This window comes from Zootoca vivipara, chromosome 9, assembly GCF_963506605.1.
Source record: "Zootoca vivipara chromosome 9, rZooViv1.1, whole genome shotgun sequence".
In the NCBI taxonomy this organism is placed as follows: domain Eukaryota; kingdom Metazoa; phylum Chordata; class Lepidosauria; order Squamata; family Lacertidae; genus Zootoca; species Zootoca vivipara.
The window spans coordinates 71,313,502-71,331,865 of NC_083284.1; the positions used below are offsets into that span (position 1 = coordinate 71,313,502).

The 18,364-nt window shown below is 49.2% G+C and overlaps 1 protein-coding gene across 2 annotated transcripts; it reads left to right on the plus strand.

Annotated features, from left to right (window-relative positions):
- Positions 1-1,855: 1,855 nt before the first annotated feature.
- PML (PML nuclear body scaffold) lies at positions 1,856-17,837 on the plus strand. 2 transcript variants are annotated; one of them, XM_035112928.2, is made up of 9 exons: positions 1,856-2,343; positions 6,044-6,513; positions 8,776-9,153; positions 10,289-10,497; positions 11,705-11,760; positions 12,253-12,339; positions 13,926-14,178; positions 14,450-14,502; positions 16,430-17,837. In XM_035112928.2, the coding sequence occupies exons 1-9, from the start codon at positions 2,026-2,028 to the stop codon at positions 16,430-16,432; spliced, it is 1,827 nt and encodes a 608-aa protein (XP_034968819.2). In that variant the 5' UTR covers positions 1,856-2,025; the 3' UTR covers positions 16,433-17,837. The 2 variants fall into 2 exon arrangements, with proteins under 2 accessions (XP_034968819.2, XP_060134980.1); XM_060278997.1 differs by having other exon boundaries at positions 2,260-2,374.
- The last annotated feature ends 527 nt before the right edge of the window (positions 17,838-18,364 follow it).

Consider the following 18,364-nt stretch of genomic DNA (forward strand, 5'->3'; position numbering starts at 1 on the left):
TGGAAATTAAGGCACAGAAGTCCTGTCCTCTATTGAGTCTGGCAACCCTAATGAAATGCCCTATTTTATGTTTTCCTAAATCCTTTTTGTACTGCTGCAAACATCAGTGCTCCCACAGCCTGAACATTAGAAACAGAGGGAATGACTCCCCGCTAATCCACAGGAAAAAGCTGTGACATGAGAGTTAAAGCAGAGTTGTAGCCATGTCAACAAGAAATCTCACATCTTCATCCCCTCCCAAGCACTTCTTTCAGATTTTCTGCCCCCCCCCCCCCAGCAATTGCAGCTAGCTGTGTTCAATAAATCTCACACTGGCACTATGAATGCATTTTGCACCTCAGTTGAAATCTCCCTCTTTTTTCCTGTGGCTCAGAAGGTGCTTTTTCATTTGAATGCCAGGGCCTCTTTGTCACCTTGATATAAAGGATGAGCTGGTTTCACAGCCCTCTTGATGCTAAATCACCGGCTGGTTTGTTTTGCATTAGAAGCACATTTGCACTCAACACTTTTTCTCTGATCACAGGAGAGCAGCTGGTGCTTCTCTTCTCCTTCCTGTTTGGTCAGTTACACTGGACAAGTGACACAACAACAAGCAGACGAAGGAGGCTGGCGTGTGAGTGTTTTTTTTAATTCCAGGGAGCTGCAAGACTTACTCCCTCTGTCATCAGGAGGACTTCGATGCATTAAGAGCCTGTGGGAAGCACATGGGCTTCTAAAGCCCGATGCCAACTTTTGAAATCTCAGTGTCCCTTTGCAGGCTTCTGCAGACAAGCTATAAAAGGGTACAACAAAAACTGAAATAATGGGCTAATGCTGCCAATTTCTTCAAAAGTCCAATACAATACAAGCAGCACGCAAGGGCACAAGATTCAGTCAAGTTTCAATCAAGTATTATTAGTACAAAAAGAAAACAATAAGAGAACCATATACAAACGCTGACACAGAAGCCAAAACCAAACATCAAGCAGATAGCATATACAAATAAATACTGAAAGGCAAACCAGTCTTTATGGTCTTTGAGAAACTTTCAGTAGTTTCTCCTTCTGCTTTCAGTTATGTTTAATGCATTCAAATTCATATGAAACCACTTATCTTGGCTTAGGCCACAATGCTCAAGTTCTTATTTCAAAAGGTTCTCTCATGCGGCTTTGATACATGCTCAAACTAAGAAAACTCTGAATATAAGAAATTGAATATGTAAATGTATCAAAGGAAGCAGAGTCAAAGAGCTGTAGGATGGGAAGGGATCTCAGGGGGGTAATGATCTAGCCCAACCCCTTGCGGTGCAGGAATCAAAGCACAGAGATCATTGTGTATCAGTAGCCTGGCCTGGGTTCCAAACATGCTAAGGGTTTCACCCTAAATGTTATGCATTGCTTTGATATGTGTACATGAGTTTCACTGCTAGTTCTGTAACTTCCTTTTCTGCTCCAGGGTGATTCAAACGGATGCAGTGACAGTTGCTATTGGCTAACTTGTGAGCACAATTTGGATCCTTACTCTGATTGGGTCCCGCCAAAATCTGAATGTATCCTTTCCCCAACTCCTGTTCCCGAGAGTATAAAAGGAGCTCGCCCTTTCCCTCCAGTCAGTCAAGTTCTTACTGCAATAAAGGAGATTGTTCTTGTTAGACTGGACTCCTAGCATATCCTTGCTAGCATGCTGGCATCACTAGCATCACTCCTAGCATCACTACCCAGAGCTGATTACACACGAAGACCTGAAATCGTATAGGCACTGCACCCACTTTCTAATTCCGGGCACTGAAGTTTCCCCTCCCTGACTTCCCCTCCCCACCAGCCCTTAAACTACAGTAGCCAGAATCCTTCGCGGTGAAAAAAAAACCGCTTTAAAGCCAACGCCATGTACACACAGCCTTGTAGCGACGACGCCGGACTCTGCGCCTGTTTCCTCGGGAGTAAATCCACGCTGCGCAGGCTTGTTGCAACAGCCGCTCCCTCTGGGATGCTATGCCAGTCCTGTCGGACGCAGCGCGGCCTTTTCCTATTTATTACTCCCGGGTAAATGCATGCACGGGACCGGAGAGGCCTCGAGCTTGTCGGGGCGTCGTTGCAACTGCAGGCCAGCCCCGCCCCGGCCCCGAGAAAGCACCTGAAGCGGCGCGAAGAATCCCCGGGAGCCGATTGCCGTTGCAGGCGGGCCGGACCAGCGCTGCTCCTCCCTCCCGGAGGGCCCTCCTTTCCCGGCAGCCCCGCGCTTCCTCCTCCTCCTCCTCCTCCTCCTCCTCCTCGCGGGGACAAAAGCGAAAGTGAACCCAGACGCGCCACCGCCGCCGCCATCCAGAGACGCGATTGCTGTTTCGCGATCCGGACACCGCTGCAGGTCGCTTCCTTTCAGCTGAGTTCCTTGAATTGTGTGTGGCTGTGTTTTCATTTAACTTTTATTTTTTTCATTGCGTCGATAAAGCCACCTCTTGGATCTTTGGGGAGCGCAAGGGGGCGTGCATGGTCCTACCCCGCCCCCCATTTAATCCCCCACAACAACCCTGTGAGGTCGGTTGGACTGAGAGAAGGAGGGACTCGCTCCCAAGGTCACCCAGTGAGCTTCATGGCCTGGGGGGGGGAGGATTTGAACCCTAGAAACGTAGAGTTGGGAGGGAGCCTGAGGGTCATCTAGTCCAACCCCCTGTGATGTCCTGATCTACTATGCGACCCTCTAGATTCCTTTCCCTCCTCCGAAGAATCGGAGGGAAGGGGGGCTTGGCATGGCTGAATCTGCGGGGCCTGCGTAACTCACCAGCCCCCTATAATACCAAAGCCGTGTGACGGGGGGGGGGGGGCGCCCTCTGTGCCTGGAGGTGGGGGGCAGGGGGGGTAGGAGTCCAGCTCCTCCCATGTACACACTTTATCTGCTTTTTCTGGACACAACAGCCTCTTAATGTGCAGCTGGGTGACACCTACTATAGATCGGGGGGGGGGGGCGGCGACGACCTTTGGGCACCCAGGTTCTGCTGGACTATAGTTCCCATTAGGCGCAACCATTGTTGACAAGGGTCAGGAACGAGGGAATCCTCCAAAAGGATATTGTAGAGTTGGGAAAGGTTCCGAAAAGGGCCACCAAAATGACCAGGGGGTCGGAGCAGCGCCACCCTTGTGAAGCCTCGTGGCTCATCTCCTGCTTGCAACTGTTCAGACGCTAAGAGAACAGGATGCTGGACTAGAAGGGCCACTGGCCTCATCCAGCAGACTCTTCCCCTGCTCTTAGGAATTGTCACACACGTGTGTGTGTGTGTGTGTGTGTGTGTGTGCCTCTCTTCAGGTTGCGGGGTGCCTGACTTCACTTACTCTGAATTGTGGTATGCAAAGACACTTTCCCACAGTTGAGGCCCTCCCCCCCCCCGCCCGGATGTCTGCCCCATAGGATGGCCCTGAGAGCAATGTATAGGGCAGGTTCCTGGGGCTGGGGGGCCTGTGGCCCTCCCAGTGTTCTTGAACTACGCTGTGCACGCCCACCATTCCCTGAGCACCAGCTTGATGTCCGGGGCCCAGGAGAAATGGAGGCCGACAAGACCTGGAGGGCCGCAGCTTCCTGGTTTGTTTAATATTAGAAAATCCTCATCCTGTACAGTAGGGGGTTGGACTGGATGACCTTTGGGGTCCCGTCCAACTCTACCATTCTGGCACTCAGAAGCATTGCTGCCTCACACTGTAGGGCGGAGCAGAGCCATGTTGGCCATCAGCCAACAGCAGCTCTAGGGATTTCTCAAATCCTCTTCTTTTTTTTTAATTGAAGTTTTCACAATAAAGTAAAAGAAACATACTGATCTACAGAAAATAAAGAGAAGGAAGAAATGAAGGAAGGCAAGAGCCCCCCCCCAAGAGCCCCCCCAATTGCTATATCTTAATTTTCATCCCCTGCAGAGGAGGAAGCTGTGCCCTCCCATCTCTCACCTGGGCTCATCCCTCTCTTTGCACAGCCTCTCGCCCCGTGAAATCTCCCCTTGCCCACCTCTCACACGGGGTCCAAACTTTCCTTCCCCTTCGTCTGCATATAGTTCTTACCAAAGCACAATGAGAGAGAGTAGTGATATAGCAGCAGCGCCAACACATTGCGAGGTGGTGTCATGGCGTCATGTCGCAATCTCGTGGCGCTGCAGTGCAGGGTATGTGCATACAGCAGGAGCGACTGGGCCGGGGGTGGGGGTGCTGTGCCCTCCACCGGGGTGCCACAGGTAAGGTGCGGGGTGGGGTGGGAGGCGGAGGCCAGGCACACATAGCAAAAAAAACCAGGGCTTCCTGGAGTTGTCGCCACTGTAATATAGGAATAGACTTATATAGAATAATAATAAACTACAAAGGAAGATGCTGTAAAAGTAAAGAGAGAAAAAGAAAGAAATAGATCAAAGGACTTTCAGCTATCCGTCTGTGTACAGTATTTTTTCAGAATAGTCAAATGTTCCATCCAGTTATTCTGACCTTTACTGGATGTTGTTTCCCCACCTTCCATCCATTGCTTTCCAGTTCATCTACTTTTTTCCAGTGCAGAAAATCTAAAGAAGAATCTCCAGTTGCAGCTTTTCACCATTATAAAACATCCCCTCATTATTCTTCATCTCCTCCTCCAGAAGAAAAGCTTTTTGTTTTTACTGCATTTGCATATTAACACTTAGTAGTTTGGTTACTTTAAAATCTTAATTTGTATCCAAATCCATTTCCTGTGTCATTTCCATCCAGATATCCCGTATCAGTTTTGTATTCCTTTATCAGTCCATCAATCATGTTTGTCAGTTCTTTCTTCTCCTCTTCCTTCTCCTTCTCCTCTTCCAGTTCATTAGAAATGCAGCAGTATTAATATCCCTCTTTTCCAGGTTCCATTCAGATATCCTTTCTCATCTGTGCCTCCACTCCTGGTTTGCTTTTCGTTTTTCCAAAATCAAAGCTCCAGTATTTGGCAGCTCTGTTCCTTCAAGCCTTTGCACACCGACTGGCAACTCTGCCATTGCATTCTGCTTTCTTAAAAGCCATCCAAGTTGGTGGCCATTGCTGCCTCCTGCGGGAGAGAGTTCCATCGTTTAACTCTGCGCTGCCTGAAGAAGGACTTTCTTTGATCTGACCAGAATCTTCCAACATGGAGCTTTGTTGGGTGTCCACAAGATCCAGTCATGACAGAGGGGGGAAAACCTTTCTCTGTCGCTGTGCATCGTTTTATAAACTCCCAGCACATCGCCTCTTACTTGCCTGTGAGCCACCCTGTCGGTGCAGCCGAGTTGAAAAGGATCTAGGAGTCCTGGTAGACCACAAACTTGACATGAGTCAACAGTGTGATGCAGCAGCTAAAAAAGCCAACGTAATTCTGGGCTGCATCAATAGGAGTATAGCGTCTAGATCAAGGGAAGTAATAGTACCACTGTATTCTGCTCTGGTCAGACCTCACCTGGAGTACTGTGTCCAGTTCTGGGCACCACAGTTCAAGAAGGATACTGAAAAGCTGGAACGTGTCCAGAGGGGGGCAACCAAAATGGTCAAAGGCCTGGGAACGATGCCTTATGAGGAACAACTTAGGGAGCTGGGTTTGTTTAGCCTGGAGAAGAGAAGGTTAAGGGGTGATATGATAGCCATGTTCAAATATATAAAAGGATGTCATATAGAGGAGGGTGAAAGGTTGTTTTCTGCTGCTCCAGAGAAGCGGACACGGAGCAATGGATTCAAACTACAAGAAAGAAGCTTCCACCTAAACATTAGGAAGAACTTCCTGACAGTAAGAGCTGTTCGACAGTGGAATTTGCTGCCAAGGAGTGTGGTGGTGTCTCCTTCTTTGGAGGTCTTTAAGCAGAGGCTTGACAGCCATCTGTGAAAAAATGCTTTGATGGTGTTTCCTGCTTGGCAGGGGTTGGACTGGATGGCCCTTGTGGTCTCTTCCAACTCTATGATTCTATGAGTTAAGGCACTAGTCCATGTTGACAGATTCCCTGGTTCGTGTGTGCGTGAGCGAGAAGGAGGGAGGGAGGGAGGTAGAAAAGAAACTTCTTAACAGTTCCGAACCCTAACCCTTTCTCTCCTTCTCATTTTTATTTTTTTTGCAGGAGATGGAGGAAGAATTTGAGTTCTTGCTGTGCGGGAGGTGCCGGAGAGAGGCCAAGGACCCCAAGCTCCTGGCCTGCCTTCACACTGTCTGCATGGAGTGCCTGGAGGACAACAAGCCCGTGGGCCAGTGTCCCGTCTGCCGGGTTCCCCTCGCGCGTTCCGGCGGCGCCTCCTTCCAGGACAATGTGCTCTTTGCAAGCCTCCAGGCCAAGCTGAACACCTACCGGAAGATCGCCAGTGACAGGGATTTGGTATGCGATAACTGCAAAGATGCAGCCGAGTTCTGGTGCTCTGAGTGCTCCGAGTTCCTCTGCCTGAAATGCTACAAGTCTCACCAGTGGTACTTGAAGCAGAAGAGCCACGAGACCCAGAAACTGGCCGATCTGAAGAAGGATACTGCCCAGAGCTTCCTGGAGGCGGCAAAGAAGTCCAGCAACCTTTTATGTTCGGAGCACACCCAGGTTGTAAGGTAATGCTACGGGGGGGGGGGGGAATGCATAGTTTGCAGGAAGCTACCAGGCTGTGCCCCACTCATACAGTACGCGTGCAACTTCATTTTGCATTGCCAGCCACCTCGGACCCCCACGATCAGCAGGCGAGGCCTGGGTGGGGGACAGGGGAAGAGGGCCTTCTCCGTGGTGGCTGCTCCCAGGCAACTTTGGAACTCCCTCCCCGGAGAAGCCAGACTGGTGCCTTCGTTGTGGGCCTTCTGCTGGCAGCTAGATAACTTTCTTATTCCGACAGGCCTTTGGGAATGGACTGCCTTTTAAGGAAAGGGCTTTTAATAGCGCTGCGCTGTTTTTATTATCTGTATTTTAATACAGTGGTGCCTCGCTAGACGAAATTAATTCGTTCCACTGGTCTTTTCTTATAGCGAAAAATTCGTCTAGCGAATCCCATAGGAATGCACTGAATTTTTTTCGACTTTTTTTTTGCCCATAGGAACGCATTAATTGAATTTCAATGCATTCCTATGGGAAACCGCGATTTGATAGACAAATTTTTCGTAAAACGCATTCGTCTAGCGAGGCAAGCTCCGCTCAAAAAATCCTTTCGTTAAGCGGAAATTTCGTTAAGCAGGGCATTCGTTAAGCGAGGCACCACTGTAGCTTTGTTTTTATATCGTTTTCATTTTTCAAGAGTTTAATCACTTCTTAACCATGACCTTTCTGTTTTTCGTCCATGTTTGTTCTAAGCTTTGTGAGCCACCTTGAATCCTACTTGTGGGAAAAAGGCACAATATTATGATCGTTGTTATTACCAACAATAAATTGATGTTTACAGTTTAAATGCAGTGCTTATGGTTAATACAGTACTTACAGTTTAATTAGTGCTTACATTAAATTGCACTCTAATGCTTACAGTTTAAATGCAGTTTTTTCCCCAAGCGTGTTGTTTTTAAATCTAGAAAAAGTTGGATGGAATAGACCTATGGTCCAAGTACATGAAAAACTGATATTGGGGAGAAATGGACTGATCTGTCCCTCCATAACTTTCCACTTCCTTCCCCTTCTGTTTTCATTTTCCTTTCTTCCCAGTGTTCGCCCTCCTTTCCCTTCCAGAGAGAAACTGATAGCACAGAGCTTTGTGTTGCTTATTTATTTATTTATTTATCTATCTATTATTACACTTATATGCCTTCTGTTCTCCAAGGAATTCTGCTCAGTGAGCCTGAGAGATAGTGACAGGATCAAGGCCGCACAGGGGACTTTGTAGCTGAGTGGGGATTTAAACTTGGGCCTCCTAGGCCAGGACTCTAACCGCTGTGCCACACTTGTTGTTGTTTAGTCGTTTAGTCGTGTCCGACTCTTCGTGACCCCATGGACCATAGCACGCCAGGCACTCCTGTCTTGCACTGCCTCCCGCAGTTTGGTCAAACTCATGTTCGTAGCTTCGAGAACACTGTCCAACCATCTCGTCCTCTGCCGTCCCCTTCTCCTAGTGCCCTCCATCTTTCCCAACATCAGGGTCTTTTCCAGGGAGTCTTCTCTTCTCATGAGGTGGCCAAAGTATTGGAGCCTCAGCTTCACGATCTACTACACTAGCTTCCTGTTTAAGACTCTAAGGCAGTGTTTCTCAACCTTTTTTGGGCCACGGCACACTTTTCTATGAAAAAAAATTCTGCGGCACACCAACTCTGTGCCGCCCTATATTTAGTTTAGTTTGGAGGGGAGACGTACCGGTAAAGCATGCCGCTGAAGAACTGCTGCGCGGTAGCCAGGCGGACCCACCAGGCGCAGAGCCTGCGGAGCGAGCGGGGACAGACCCCAGGCGGGCAGACACGGGTGCGCAGCTGCCGCCGCCTCCCTCCCAACCGCCCCAGGCAGCCGCCGCCGCTCTGGCCCGGCGAAGGGAAGCCCTGCGCAGCCTTCCCCGCCTGCCTCCTCCTCCCCAGGAGGGCGATTTGCATTGTCACGTGCCTGGCGGCCGCCAATAAACAACACTAACCCGCCAGAAAGGAAGCCGGCCGGGTCACGACGCGGGCGCTCGCCTCGCGTCGTGACCCGGCCGGCTTCCTTTCCAGCGGGTCAGCGACGTGACAGTGCAAATCGCCCTTCTCGTCGCGGCACACCAGCCAGTGTTTCGCGGCACAGTAGTGTGCTGCGGAACACCGGTTGAGAAACACTGCTCTAAGGAAAGCCTGGATCAAGCCAATCACCCATCTAGTCCGGCCTCTTTTTCTTGCCGCGGCCATTCATTCATGCCTTGAACCTTGCATTTATGTCGACAGCATCTACTGCCGCGGGTGCCGTAAGCCCCTCTGCTGCTCCTGCGCTCTGCTCGATGGCGAGCACTACAACGCCAAGCTGTACTGCGACATCCGTGCGGAAATCGAAGGCAGGAAGGAGGAGCTGGGGAAGATAAAGGCGGAGCTTGGCGAGAAGAGGAGGAGCTACGAGAAGACGTACAGCACCGTCCACGAGCGGCTGCAGCAGCTGGAGAAGGTGCGCAACGAGACCCGAGACGAGATCCAGGAGAAGGTGGAGGAGATGGTCCAGTGGATTCGGAAGAAGGGGGAGGAGCTCCTGGAGAAGGTGGACAGCCAGCTCCACCAGGAGCGCGAGGACGTGCAGAGGAAGCTGCAGTGCGCCGAGCGCATCGTCAAGAGGTTGGCTTCATTTTGATTTGGTTTAATGTTTGTGCAGCCCGTTTGCCTCTTACGTGGCGGTTTGGTTCCAAGGGTTCTGCATATTCGCAAAAATGCCTATGCCCAGGCCCTTGGAGCTGCCAATTGTCTACTAGGCCAAGTTCAATGCGATACTCTCGGTATAAAAACTTGAGACCAGTTGACCTATGAAATCTGCTTACCCGACGTACACCCATGATGGAACAAGCCCTGTTACAGATGCCCCATAATCCCCATTCCGCCTTTGTAAGGACTCGGTTATTTAGTGTGACGTCATGTACACTTTGGAATTCCCTGCATAGTGAGACCAAGCAGGCGCGTCTTCACTGTATTCCTTTCGGGGCCTGCTGAAAACATGATTGTTTAGACCAGCCTACCTAGATGCTTTTAGGGACCCAGGTGGCGCTGTGGTTAAACCACTGAGCCTAGGGCTTGCTGATCAGAAGGTCGGTGGTTCGAATCCCTGTGACGGGGTGAGCTCCCGTTGCTTGGTCCCAGCTCCTGCCAACCTAGCAGTTTGAAAGCACGTCAAAATGCAAGTAGATAAATAGGAACCGCTACAGCGGGAAGGTAAACGCCGTTTCCATGTGCTGCTCTGGTTTGCCAGAAGCGGCTTTGTCATGCTGGCCACATGACCTGGAAGCTATACGCCGGCTCCCTCGGCCAATAATGCGAGATGAGCGCGCAACCCCAGAGTCGGTCACGACTGGACCTAATGGTCAGGGGTCCCTTTACCTTTACCTAGATGCTTTAAAAAGTTGAGGTGATTTTAATCTGTTTTAGTATTTTAACCTTTTGTATGTTTTAAAGCATTATTTTAAAGTTTTTATTTTATTTTATTGCTTTCTCTCTGTAAACCGCTTTGGGGGTTGTTTTTTGTTTTTTGTTTTGTTTTTAACCAATCAAGAGGTTTATAAATGTTATTTAAAAAAGTAATAATAATTTAAGAAACAGCAAAACAGTGCCATCGATATGAATGTTAAAACACAATAGCATTTAACTGAAGCAATGCACAGCAAAGACAGTTCAGCAAAGCGGTAATGATTCAATGAGAAACCCAGCCAGATGGGCAGGGTATAAATAATAAATTATTATTAAATTATTATAACCACGGCAGGTTGGAGTCCAGCGAGCGGCTGGTGGAGAAGATGAACCTCTTTGCTTCGGACCAGGAGGTGTTGGACATGGCCCCCTTCGTCAAGGACTCCCTGGACGATCTCCGCAGGGAGAAGGTGCTGTCCGTGGGCCTCCGGGTCCAGGCGGATAACATCTCGGAGGTCAGAGGCGAACTCCAGGCCCTGTTCAAAAGGGTCAGAGGGTGCGAAGGTGAGGGCACTTCCTGCAATCCTGCTCTCTTCACCCCTCCCTTGCCGGGGGGCCCTGCTGGCTGCTTTGGCAGGGAAAAGGTTTGGGCTTCGGCTGCCATAATTCTCTTGTCGCCCTGTCCTGCTGGTTGTGAGAATGAACGTGAATCGCAGGGCACCTTGGCCATTGAACCTTGGTTAGTCTTGTCCATTAACGTCAATGGGTCTACTATGAGTAGGACTAGCACTTAATGCACCAGAAGGGGATAAAGCTATCGATGGCTATTAGCCATAGGGGCTCTTTTCTGCCCCCACTGTCAGAGGCGCCATGCCTCTGCATGCCAGTAGCTGCAGAGGCAGAAGGGGAAGGGAGAGGGCTCTTGTACCTGAATCCTGCTTGCAGCCTTCCTGGAGGCGTCCTGTGCAACCAGGATGCTGGACTAGGTGGGCCGCTGGCCTGATCCAGCAGGCTTTCCTTTGGTCCTTATGGATAGCCGTCAAGGATGGTGATAGCTGGACTCAAGCAGAACCTGGAAGATTACAAGTTCTCCACACTAGACCTGTGGTCCTCCTTTGCTGACTTGAGCTTTGCTTAGACCAGGGGTCTCCAAACTCGGGGCCGGGTGCGGCCCAATCGCCTTCTAAATCCGGCCCGCGGACGGTCCGGGAATCAGCATGTTTTTACATGAGTAGAATGTGTCCTTTTATTTAAAATGCATCTCTGGGTTACTTGTGGGGCCTGCCTGGTGTTTTTACATGAGTAGAATGTGTCATTTCATTTAAAATGCATCCCTGGGTTATTTGTGGGGCGTAGGAATTCGTTCATATTTTTTTCCAGAATATAGTCCGGCCCCCCCACAAGGTCTGAGGGACAGTGGACCGGCCCCCTGCTGAAAAAGTTTGCTGACCCCTGGCTTAGACTCTGGTGCTGAACAGCTGAGCTAAGTGAGAGACTAGGACCTGGGAGAGGCCAGGGTTTGAATCCCCACTTGACCATGAAACTCACTGCATGTGACCTGGGGACAGTCACTCGCTCTCAGGCTATCCTACCTCACAGGGTTGTTGGGATTAAATGAGGAGCCGGGGGGGGGGGGAGAGTCATGAGCTCCGTAGAGAAGAAGGTGGGATAATATGGGGGAAATGAAGTGCAATGAGCCCTCCAGAAACCTCTTGGGCAGAGGCCTCATCCAAACACGCTGGAACACACAGCCCTGTTTTCTTTCTTGCAGATGCTGTTGGCTGCCCTCCTTCTGTTTCTCTGCCAGGTGCCCCAGTGGTCGCTTCGGTGAGCTGGGATAGGAAACGCGGAAGTGAACGTAGAGAAACAGGGAGCTGAGAGGGGAACAAAATGTAGAAAGTACCAAGACAGTGAAAATTAGCAGCGGCCACTCATGAAACAGCTGCTGTTGAGAACATAAACATCCTGGCACTTGGTAACATGTGGCAGGTTCAAAAATAAATAAAAATCATTCCCCTCAGTTCAGTGTGCAAGCAATAGGACTGAACCTCTTGATGTATTGTAATTTAGCAGTTTCATATTGCTGCAAATTGCCTTTGTTCTGGTGTGAACACTTTTAAGGGCACATCTCTTGTAAATAAAACAAGAATGTAAGGTTAGTTGGCATGTGAGATGACAGTTTGCCCAGGAGAACGATGTGTTTGTTTCTGAAGCGCAGGCTCAGCCTCTGCTTTCTTGGTCTCCCAAGGTTCACTGTCAGTCGTCCCCCTAAGTGTTACAGCGCTTTAAAAATTCTGCCTTTGTCACTTTTGCGTGCAGAAAGGTCTTCATAATGAGAAAAGCCAGTCAAGGACCCCCCAGGCACCAACGTTCACCCTCAGTCTCAAAAAGACACCTCATGGATTTGTAAGTTCTCTGCTGCTCATAATAACACTTTTGTGTCTTCTGTTCTTTTGATTCTTCTCTCTCTCCCCTGACAGGCTGTCCCAGCTCCTTCTGAGCTGATGGGCGCTGTGCTTTCAGCCAAGGGAGAATCATAAAGTTGTAGAGCTGGAAGGGGACCCCCAAGAGACATTTACACACACCCCCCGCAATGCAAGAATCACATCTAAAGGATCCTGAAAGATGGCCAGTTGTGAATTACTATTATTATTAAGAATTATTTCCCTCGTTGCCATTACTAACAGCCCAAAATTGTGGTATCAGGGTGTTAAAAGGAATCTGTGATTCCTTGCAGATAATAAGGCACAGTGAAGACTGTGGTGTCTCTGTGATTAATAATAATAATAATAATAATAATAATGTTTAAAGGTAAAGGGGCCCCTGACCATCAGGTCCAGTCGTGTCCGACTCTGGGGTTGCGGCGCTCATCTCGCTCTATAGGCCGAGGGAGCCAGCGTTTGTCTGCAGACAGCTTCCGGGTCATGTGGCCAGCATGACAAAGCTGCTTCTGGCGAACCAGAGCAGCACATGGAAACACCGTTTACCTTCCCGCTGCAGCAGTTCCTATTTATCTACTTGCATTTTTGACGTGCTTTCGAACTGCTAGGTTGGCAGGAGCTGGGACCAAGCAACGGGAGCTCACCCCGTTGCAGGGATTTGAACCACCGACCTTCTGATCAGCAAGCCCTAGGCTCAGTGGTTTAACCCACAGTGCCACCTTCCCTAAATCAGGGTGTTACTTCATGTCATATACAAAGCAAGCAAACATGTAATAAAAGAAAATAGTGACCCACCAATACCCATTGAGGCATCCATATTTCCCTGCAGATGATGGTATGGAGGTGTAAGGGGGAGAAAGTACGGAGAACCTCCCCCTTGCATCAGAAGTAGCTCCTCCCCGAGCAGTGATGGAAGCGAGGGCTCTGAGGAGGCTGGTCAGGAAGTGGAGAGAGAGGGCCAGGGCTCCAGCAGCATGGGAGAGCCCCGGCTACACAGGATGGAGGAAAGAGAGGGGGGAAAGGGAGAAAAGGAAAGCATGGAGCATAGACCCTTTCCTCCGGTTCCAGAATTACGCAGGAGAAAGAAAGGGAGGAGATTCACTGTCCCGAGACTCCTATGATGGAGAAGATCACGGGGGGGGGGGGGGCAGTGCCGGATTCTGCATCGGAATGAGCAGACATGTTTTTACACACCTGTCTCACTGTAAATAGACTGCACTAATAAAAACTGTTTAAAGGCAAGCATGCGGAGCGTTGTTACTCTAGAGTAGTCGCAAGAACCCCTGACAGCAGGGTATCTTTAAGTCAAGTATCTTAAATCTGAAGCTCAAGAAATAAAACCCCACCAGGCGTCATAAAAAGTGTTCTGGAAACACAGCTCGTCTGCAGTTTTTTCCACGGTAGCCCAAACGCACAACTTCTTATGTAGTACAAATGCAGATTTTCCGAGGTTTTCCCATCGACTTACTATTGATAATAATTTATTATCGATTTATTGTTAATAAAAATAGCTGGTCTCGTTTTTAAATTTATACCACTCTTGCTTTTTAGGTCTCCTCAATGACCTCCCCAATGAAACGGTTGGTGGGACGGATGGAAAAGTCCGTTCAGGCTTCTCCCAAAGTGATGAAGCTGGAGGACCACGACCCTGACGACGGGCAGACTTCTGAGCAGCAAGTCCAGGATGCTGGGCTGAGTTCCTGGTCCCCTTCCCCCCGCGAGTCGACCCCAGAGAGGGAGCAGAGTGGGCCGGTCAACTCGGTGGAGCTCTTGGAGAATTCTGTGCATGAGATCTGTGAATCGGGTAATGTCCCATCTCGCCCTGCCTCCTCTGCTCCCCAGATGTCCCTTGTGGGAAGGGAGCAAGCAGGACCCCCGAGCACTAGGGCAGCTCTCTCTGCTCCTGCCGTCTCCAGCAAGTGTGGAGGGCAGAGCAGAGCCCCGCTGGCTAGTACCAGCCAACGATAGACATGTCCCAGTGGGTGGACATCGCTGCCTCCTGTCGGAGGGAGTTCCACTGTTTATACGCTCTGAGGTGTGGGTCACACATTGTTTGTCCTCCCATCTGCTTGCAGAGGTCGCCAGCATCCTGATCAGCAGTTCCGAGGACACCGAAGACGACATGATGGTGAGTAGCATACCTGCCAAGTTCCTGCCGGAAAAATAAGGGATCGGCAGACCGGAAGTAGTGCTGCCACCATTTTGGAACTGGGTAGAGCAGCACCAGAAGTCGCTTCTGAGCATGCTCTGTCCAGCTCCAAAATGGCCGCCGGAAGTCGCGCAGCGGCCATTTTGGAACTGGGCAAAGCAGCATCGGAAGTCGTTTCTGAACATGCTCCGCCCAGTTCCAAAATGGCCGCTGCGCCAGAAATCGCTTCTGCGCATGTCCCGAGACTCCCGACATGCGCAGAAGGAGCCTCCCCCGGCCGGTAAGTAAACCGGGGGAAAACAAAAAAATCCGTTTTTCCAGCTGGGAAAGGCTGGAAAAACGGGGGTTTCCCGGGGAATACGGGAGACTTGGCAGCTATGGTGAGTAGGCCAAAGACCACATAGCAGGTTCCATGGAAAGGAAAGCTCCAGCTTGCTCATTTCAAGAGGTCCTGTGACTCCTGGGGTGACAGGAGTTAGAGGAGGTGAGTGGGATCGGCAGCAAAGCGGTGCGGGGCACAGGTCTTCTCTGCAGGGTTCCAGATAGGCAGCTGTGCCCTCTCCCAGGCCATAGTCATTTACGGACATTGTTAAAACCGTGTTTATGGAAGACAATCTTACTCAGCTATGAGTGATTGCCAAAGATGGTAAGATAAAGTTAGAACTTGGGAAAAAAAGCATTTTTGTTTCCCTGTGAATGTCCTGGTCCTGAAACACTCTGTACTTCTTGATTGATGCTGGATTTCGGCATCAATGTCTAACTTTATCTTACCATAATCAATGCAGGAACCATCCTTTTTATTAGCATGCTGACCTTTACATATAAAGACTTAGGAAATCATAGAACCACAGAATTGTAGAGCTGGAAGGGACCCCAAGAGTAATCTAGTCCAGGCATAGGCAACCTTGGCTCTCCAGATGTTTTGGAACTACAACTCCCATGATCCCTAGCTAACAGGGCCAGTGATCAGGGATTGTGGGAGTTGTAGTTCCAAAACATCTGGAGAGCCAAGGTTGCCTATGCTTGATCTAGTCCAACCTCCTGCAATGCAGGAATAACAAGCAAAGCATCCCTGGCCATCCAGCCTCTGTTCAAAAACATCCAAGGAAAAAGGGTCTCATCAATACCTTTCAGGATTGCTCCTTCGTTCACTGAAGGATATATTTTACATCAAGTTTATGCCCTCCGTACTGATGCCATGAGCTACAATAACAAGCCATAGAAAAGGGTTCGAACTCCTATGGATAACAAGCAGGTGCCTTCAATAGTATTCCTGTCCGTGCCTGCTAAAAACGTTCTTGTCTAGACAAACCTACTCAGGTGCTTGGAAATACTGGTGAGAATTTTAACCTGTTTTAGTATGTTATCTTTTTGTATGTTGCGCTGTGGGTCAAACCACTGTGCCACTTGAGCTTGCCGATTGAAATGTCGGTGGTTCAAATCCCTGCGACAGGGTGAGCTCCCATTGCTCGGTCCCAGCTCCTGCCCACCTAGCAGTTCGAAAGCAGGTCAAAGTGCAAGTAGATAAATAGGTACCGCTCTGGCGGGAAGGTAAATGGCATTTCTGTGTGCTGCTCTGGTTTTGCCAGAAGCGGCTTAGTCATGCTGGCCACATGACCTGAAAAAAACTCTGCAGAAGCGGTAAAGCGAGATGAGTGCAGCAACCCCAGAGTCGTTCACGACTGGACTGGTCCCTTTACCTTTAAAGTATTGCTGCATTTTCATATTTTCTCACTTTTGTAAACTGCTTCAAGGTTTTCCCCCACAATCAAGCCGTGCACAAATTTTATGAAAGAAAGAAATTAAAACAAAAAGTTCAGATTGGCACCTGCCATTACACCGCTGCACTTGCGTTTCCTTATGGTCTGCTGGACGAAAACTTTCACTATGGTTTGTTTCCTTTCAGTGATTGCCCGCCGCCGCTGGAATGTCTGCCCAAGGTCTTAGCGGGTGTCGACAGCAGCAGGGCAGAGGGTGGTGCCTTTTCCAAAGCTGACCTCGAAACCCCCAGCCGTGACATCGCTTGCCAAGATGCCCACATCTCTCTTGCTGGCTGGCTGCCTCCTTCCTTCCGCTGCCTGATTCTACAGAGAACGTCTTTCTCGAAGTTCGTTTGCGCATGGACAGTCCTGCTCATCCCGGGGTTGTGTTGAGCTGTGTCCCTCTTGACCCTGAGGCTGCCCACTCTTCATTCCTGCCTGGGCAACACAAGAGCCTTTAGGTGATGCTACTGCCGCAATACCTTATGAGTACTTAGCATCCACCAGGAGAAACAGCTGATCACAGGCAGATCACAGACTTCTGAGAAGGAACATGGGTTTCCCTGGTCAGCAAAGAATTTTACCTTAAGCCCATCCGTGGGCCAAGGCCCATCGATTCTCCCCAATGGCTTGCTCCCCCTCTCCTTTTTTTCTGGCAAGGGCTGGTGGCAGTCTTAAGCAGCTGAGATTTGGCCTGTGCCATCCCTCCTGTCCAATTATTAGCTTAGGAACTTTGTACGGAGCTATTGTCACGAAACAAGTTTAATGTGGAAAGCTTGACTGTTTGCTACATGCACCCCCTCAGATCATTTCTCTCCTGTCATGGGAACAGATGCCTTGAACAGGAGCCTTGAAAAAATCAAAGGAGGGTTGGCAAGACTGAATGTTACGCTCAGTTTTTTTATTATGAGGACTGGAAATTCAGAACATCAGGACTGCAGTTCTGGGTCAGAGCAAAGGCACATCCCGTCTTCCAGCCAGATGCCTAGAAGAGCGCGAAAACAAAACTATGCCGTGATAAATCCCTGAAACGAGATATTGATAAAGTGATAAAATACTAAAATCCAACTAATGGTTACCCAAAGAAACCTAATAGGTTTAGATTTCCCAAAAGAAACTTTGATATAGAAAAGGAATGATTTTCTCAAAGTAACCTCTAAATAAAGTAAACCTTGACGAGGTGCCGGCTAAGTGACTCGTTTCGCGGGAAAATCTCTATCTGTTTCCTCAGAAGGAAAATGTCTAGGGGCTGAGGTTTCTTTATAATCAAAAACTAAACAGGAGCTGTAAACTCTGAAAAGGATTGAAAATTACGTAGCAGCCAGGGATAAACTTCCCTAAGATATGACTATAGTTGTTTAAACTAAAGGTTAGCTAACCTATGGGACAATTCAACTAATGAATATCATTGCTCTTAGGAAAAGATTAAGTAAAGGGCTGTAAAAGCTCTCCTAGTTGTGATGTTGTGACGCCATTGTTCAGACTGCTCTAGAAGAAGCAGGAACTCAATAGCCCCACCTGGATTCCTGCCCATGATTCACTTCAGAAATTCACTGCTGCCAGCTGCCTTAGAGGGCTTTAACAGAGAATTAGGCACATTTATTTCATTTCTGGATTGCTACCCATGACAAAACATCCCAAAGAGATTAACTATAGAAATAGATTTTTTTAAAAAAATAATTGCAGTCACACCTCTAGTTGCATTAGGTTCACCTTACGTTTTTTCTGGTTACAAACGCGGCAAACCCTGGAAGTGTTTACTTCCGGGTTTGTCGCTTCGCGCACACGCAGGAGCGATCTGTTGCGTTGCACGCACGTGCAGAAGCGGCGTTCCACTTACGGACTTTTCGGGGTGCAAACGGCACCCCGGAACGGATCGCGTCCGTAAGTAGAGGTACCGCTGTACAAATCCAATGCAGGTACAGACTGGGACATGGATACCCACTTAAAAGACTGGAGGTAGCAAAAAGGCAATAGAGGCAGTAGCCTGTGAGCAATGAGGATGTCTTAATGTTGGCCTTTAGGCATGACATATGGGCCCTCCAGGTTCAGGAGCAGTATACCACTCTTTACTGGTTGTT